General features: G+C 44.1%; 1 protein-coding gene across 3 annotated transcripts in view; it reads right to left on the bottom strand.

Moving 5' to 3' along the window:
* Positions 1-2082: 2082 nt before the first annotated feature.
* Positions 2083-6379, bottom strand: part of LOC138982676 (aggrecan core protein-like) — a 20002-nt gene continuing 15705 nt past the window's right edge. For 2 of the 3 annotated variants that reach the window (XM_070356000.1, XM_070355999.1), the window contains exons 3-6: positions 5043-5208; positions 4060-4237; positions 3468-3568; positions 2083-2828 (exon numbers count right to left, since the gene is read on the bottom strand). In XM_070356000.1, coding sequence (XP_070212101.1) covers positions 2698-2828; positions 3468-3568; positions 4060-4237; positions 5043-5208 — 576 coding nt within the window. In that variant the 3' untranslated portion in view covers positions 2083-2697. The remainder of the gene's footprint in view (positions 2829-3467; positions 3569-4059; positions 4238-5042; positions 5209-6379) is intronic. The other variant, XR_011460928.1, reaches the window with a different exon arrangement.

The following is a 6379-nucleotide window of genomic DNA, read 5'->3' as shown; positions in this document are numbered from 1 at the left end:
AGAAAATGCGTACATTGATTTTTTTGATTTTTTTTTTTTACCAAAGCTTTTAAATCTTGGACAGTCATGATTTTCACCATGTGTCAAAAGCAATTCATTTTCCAACACAATTATCCTAGATTAGTTTCAGCATTGACATGGAACTGTCAATATAACACCGACAGGAAGACATCAACCTGAGTAGACTAAACTACTCCTCTGGTGGAGTTCACTTGAGCTTGTTCTGATTGTAAGTACCCAGAACACCACCTACTAAGTCCCTTACTGACAACATTAATTGCTTTGTCACAGAGCCAACTTCAATGAGTTCCCCTCGTACACCCCCCTCCGACCTCCCCCACCTCAAACTGTGGATGGTGCAACCACGTCCCTCGAATGACAGTGCTCCTGAATTTACCAATATTGGCTATCCCGATCAGAACTAACCCAGGCCACATACATGGAGATGAAATCAAAGCTGAGGTCACCAGGAGAACAGGGGTTTAACTAAGTCTATGGGACACCGAGCCTGAGACTTCTTTTCATGACGATCAATAAATATGATGATATGGTCTGAGACTACGTGACAGGGTTGTATACTGAGCATCCTCTCATGATATATCCCGGCACCAACCAGGCTTAAGACAGACACCTGGAGTGTTGGTCAGTAGACTACGTAACAGGGCTGTACTCTTCCCTTCCTCTCATAATATATCCCGACATCAACCAGGCTTAAGACGCACATTAGGCTGCAGAAGACGACTCTGTAAGTATCAGCAAAATCCATTTAGTTTCACGAAAATCGGTCCATAACTTATCGAGTTATGCGATAACCAAACAAAGTAACAGGAACGAAAACAAAATCTCCCGGACGTATTCGGCGGAGCTAATAAACGGACAGAATTTCAGCAACGAAAACAGTCATAATCTCCTGCGACAAAATGTTCTGGGGCTTACTTGTCCACTTTGGTTCTTCAGGGAGTGGGAACAGAGCCCCACTTGTTCAAAGAAACCTGTTTTTTTTAGACATTAATAACATCTTTAAAAAAGTGAATCCAACTTTCCGTTTTCAATTGTTGCTATCACATGACATAGTTTTACATGTGTGTTGAAGATGAAAGTTGTAAATGTATTATAAATAGGGGAACCCAGTTTGCCAAAGTTTTACAAGGAACCCAGTTTGGCGGAAAGGAACGTATGTGTGTGTGTGTGTGTGTGTGTGTGTGTGTGTGTGTGTGTGTGTGTGTGTGTGTGTGTGTGTGCTCACTGCAGCAATATTAGTAGTAGTGGTGGTTATAGTAGAACAGTTTTTATAAGTTAGTTGGTGGTTGTGGTTGCAATGGCGGTAATAGTAGTGGTGGTGGTTGCGGTGGTTGTTCTGAAGGTGCAAGAAATAATATGGTGGAAGTAGAAGTATAACAGCAGAGGCAGTAGTGGACATTGTATCAGCTCAACGTTTGAACCCAAAAATGTAAGGTTGCAACAAAATAAAATGCTGTTTTTTCGTCGTCGACGTCGTTGTTTTTGTAGTTGCTGTTGTTGAGATCACGTAATTGGCGCAAAGAATGTCACACTATTTTATTCCTTTTTAGCTCACGCAAAGTTTGAATGAATGTAATATTACAGACGATTTATTTTTATATCCCCTCGTCGTAAACTGTGTGAGTCGACTACACAAAGGATCCAGGCTACACAAACGACCCAGGCTATTCACTGAAATTCATTGCCTTTGTCATTTTGACACCACTCATCGTAGCTGTCATGACTTCAAACAGACCACAGAATTTACAGCGACCATTCTGCAATAAAAAAAAAGTTGAAGGAAACCCTACTGTTGTGCAGTTTTCTACGCATTGGTGTGTGTGTGTTTGTGTGTGTGTGCGTGTATGTATCTGTGTGTGTGTGTGTGTGTGTGTGTGTGTGTGTGTGTGCACGCGCGCGCGTGCGCGCGTGTTTGTGTGTGTGTGAGAGAGAGAAAGAGAGAGAGAGAGAGAGAGAGAGAGAGAGAGAGAGAGAGAGAGAGAGGGAGAGAGAGAGCACAGGTAAACGAACACAGTTGTTCACTTTCTTTCTCAGCCAATTACAAACTTTATAACACTCAAATGCTGTATTTGCATTTATTCAGGGATAACAGATACTGAGAAAATACATCTAATGAGGCACACGCATTTTTCGCCTCTTTTGTTTATTCCAGAATAATAAAACTGAAACTGAGCAATAGCAACACTTTCGACGTGAATGTGAAAGTTTCGATGGCAAGAGATACTTAACACACTTTAGAGTATAGTTAGTATTAACGGGAAAAGCTAAGGCAAACAGCAATGTTTCACTGCTTAGGTGTACAAACAATCATACCACTGCGTGCAGCCGCTAAGACGAATTACGTCTTTGTAACATTCACCAGTTATTTCAACTTTAGTGGCTTTGTTTAAAGTCCGTCCTCAACTGGGCCAAGTCGACTACGTGAAGTATGATTCGCCAAGTTGCCTGCACGAAGCTTTAGCACTGAGTTTTTGGTAAAAAGACTTCGCCAAGTTGCCCGCACGAAGCTTTAGCACTGAGTTTTTGGTAAAAAGACTTCGCCAAGTCGACTTCAGGTTTAATCAAGGACCGCCGTGAAGGCGCTAAGAACTTTATTGTAATAATAAACACAATATTTGTATCAGTAAACATATTTGTTGAGATGACATTGACCGTGCCACGTGACCTAAAAGCAGGTTATGCCAGAAGGTATTTGCAGACATATGGTTTCTTTCTCTTGCTGCAGGTATAGTCCATCCACTTGCCTCCCTTGCTCATGGTCATGCAGTTGATGTCAGGCAAGGTCCCCGCCGCCCCGTCTGGTTCCCCTGGAACATGATATCATCAAATCGGTTTAGTGTCGAAACATCCGTTCATTGTGTCCAAATATAAGTTTATAGTTTAACACATCAGCTTTTTGTGTAAACACATTCACAGCAGCTTAGTTTCAGTTCATCCGTTTAGTCTCAAGATATCCGTTTATAGTGTCACTACATCAGTGTAGTCAGTGTCAACACATGCGTTCAGTGTCAAGAGGACAGCAGTGTTGTGTCCAGTAAACATCATTAAAGTGTCAACACACACACACACACACACACACACACACACACACACACACACACACACACACACACACACACACACACACACACACACAAAAGAGAAGGAGGGTAGGGGAGGGGGTGGTGTTGCGCAACGTGATAGGAGGGTAGGCAGGAGGACTAAATGCTTGAAGGGATAATACATGTGTCAAGGGGGTACCATTCGCTAGCTCGCCCCGAAACGTCTCCAGGGGGACCTTTCGGTTAACCTAGCTACAACGTCATAGAAGACCTTCCTGTTAACCAAATGAGACTTTCTGGGAGGGGGCGGGGGCGCTCTGGGGGAGGGGGGGGGGGGGCGGTGGCGTTTTTGGGCGTTACAGGCGTCAAGGGCAGGATGGCGTAACAAACACGATATACACAGACCTGATTTCCACGAAGTGTATCCGTCTGCGACTGGAGTTCCATCAGACCATTGGAAATCTGTGGTGTCCCTCTTGTCACCCCCTATCCATATTGTCTTGCCCCTGTTCGCACAACTATATCGTTTGCACATCTCTACATGCTATATGTTTACATAGATACAGTTTTTTTATGGCAAAGATAACAACACCAGTTACATATAACGCGACCGAGATAACAAGTCTAGTTTAACATCTGTAACGTCCCCTTGAACAAAACTGTTCAAAACAGTTTAAAGAAGATTACAAATTGTAACTAGCTTTTGAAATAACAAGTGTGACAAGATATGAGCTTTGTAGAACTTTCTTCAGTTTAACTCTAATAGACCTAAATGTTGATAGTTGTAAACACGTCGTCCACCATGTAAAAAGTAAGCGAAGTTGAATCGGTCCCGAACAGTGAAATAGGTTGAAGGAATTAAAACCGACAGCCAGCCAACCAACCAACCAACTTTCATAGATGTTCAAAACTTTCGATGGAGCTGTAATGAACGTCTTCCTTATGCATACTGCCCCTGCTTATGTCTACTCAAAGCGGTAGGTATCGACAAACTCACGCCAGCGTCTTGACGATTTGTCTCTCGTCCCTGCTTTGAATGGGGGTCAGTGTGGAGTTCATGTCTTGTGCACACACAGCCTCAGCGTCAGCGAATTTCTTCTTGACATCCACGAACTTATAGCACGCGCTGTTACTTTCTGTCCAGCCTGTCGCGCACGTTGCTGCTGGCTCGGGGTCTGGAATCAAACACGCGTGGGGTGTTATTAATCAATCAATCAATCAATCAATAGGAAGCTTATATAGCGCGTATTCCGTGGGTACAGTTCTAAGCGCGTGTCGAAGAGTTGTCAACACAGGACTAACAAAGAAACTAACATCTACAGATGGACACGAACCCTATCACACACTAGCAAACCCTAATAAACATACAACAAACAACTGTGTAATGAGGAACATACAATACAATACAATACAATACAATATAGTTTTACAATACAGTTATACAATACAATACAATACAATACAACACAATAAATACAATACAATATAATACGATGCGATGCGATGCGATGCGATGCGATGCGATGCGATGCGATGCGATGCAATGCAATACAATACAATACAATACAATACAATACAATACAATCATACTTGATTATGTCAAAGGAAAATGACATACTGTAGCGTTAAGTGCTTTTCATATCGCCGTTTTTTCCGACTTTAGGCATACTTTTTAAGCAACTTTAGTCAGAACAAATTCACTGACAAGTTATCGCCGTGAGAACGGTTTGAATGGTTTTTCATCAGGCGTTTCCCGTCAGATCCAGGAGGCGTTACACACAGAGCGAGCCAATGGAAGACAGCCTACAACTAGAGGTTGGGATAAGTCACTTAAAAATCCTTCAGCGATGTGAACAACTGTTTTGATAGGGTTGAACTTTTTAGAGTCCTCTTTTTACTTTTGGCTAAACCAAGAACGTCCCCGAGGACCTTTCAGTTAAGGCCATCATCTTAATCCTCCTCCTCCCCCTCACAATTTACCGGTGCAGTCGGCGCGACACTTGCAGTAGTTGGTAGAGCCCACCACATCCACACAGCCCTGGGTGCAGGTTGCCGACATAGACAGCTCCTGGGTGGCGGTGCCCGTGTTGCCGTCACACAGGTAGCCCTCGCACGTGCTGTTCGTGCTGTCCACTATGACCTTGGCCTGGTTGGGCCACACCACAGAAAACAGCACAATTACAGCGCCGTCAATTGGACAACGATTACCGAGAAATATGCCGTCAAATTAAAAGCCATCAAATAGCAAAGGGATGTAATTGTTTAAAGTATAAGACATCCTATGTCACGTTGGTGGCAACAGAACATGAAAGGTTGAATGCAGATCCTTCCGAGCGCGCAGTGCATAGTTCTAATAAAACAAAAACAAAAACAACAAAGTATACGTATGAAGAAAACTTTAAACAAGAATGAGACGGAAAAATGATGAACACAGTATGAATACAGGATCGTATAACAATAACCTTTACTGGCATTCAAACATGTCCTCATTCTCCCAAACAAACAAAAGCGTTTCAAGCACACTCCTTCCCGTGTAAACATTCTGGCTCCAGGAAACAGACCATTGGTCACAATTCAAACATGAACAGCCTGAGGCACAGTGTCAATTTGTGTGTGAATTTTGATGAATTGATTTCTTTATACAAGTTAATTAATGACAAAACAATTCAACTCACAAAAGCAAGCAGTAAGGTGTGGATTGTGTCACGTGACAAAGTGCAGGCATGGTGTCATTCCATGTATATGCCTGACCACATGTGAAATGGTGGGCCAAACTCTTTACGCGGGAAGAAGAGTGCCTTTAACAGACCCAGTAAACGGGGCTCGGTAGCTCAGTGGGTAGAGCACTGGTCCTGGGATCCTAGGGTGGAATCCGAGCCGGGACGGCCACAGGGTCAACATTATGTGCAGACTCAGAGCCGGGACGGACACGGGTCAACTTTATGTGCAGACTCAGAGCCGGGACGGACACGGGTCAACTTTATGTGCAGACTCAGAGCCGGGACGACACGGGTCAACTTTATGTGCAGACTCAGAGCCGGGACGGACACGGGACAACTTTATGTGCAGACTCAGAGCCGGGACGGACACGGGTCAACTTTATGTGCAGACTCAGAGCCGGGACGGACACGGGTCAACTTTATGTGCAGACTCAGAGCCGGGACGACACGGGTCAACTTTATGTGCAGACTCAGAGCTGGGACGACACGGGTCACCTTTATGTGCAGACTCCAGGCCGGGACGACACGGGTCACCTTTATGTGCAGATTCCAGGCCGGGACGACACGGGTCAACTTTATGTGCAGACCCCGGGCCGG

This window comes from Littorina saxatilis, linkage group LG12, assembly GCF_037325665.1.
Source record: "Littorina saxatilis isolate snail1 linkage group LG12, US_GU_Lsax_2.0, whole genome shotgun sequence".
NCBI classification, from domain to species: Eukaryota; Metazoa; Mollusca; class Gastropoda; order Littorinimorpha; family Littorinidae; genus Littorina; species Littorina saxatilis.
Note: the sequence above shows the minus strand (reverse complement) of the source record. Positions and strands in the feature narration are given on the sequence as shown.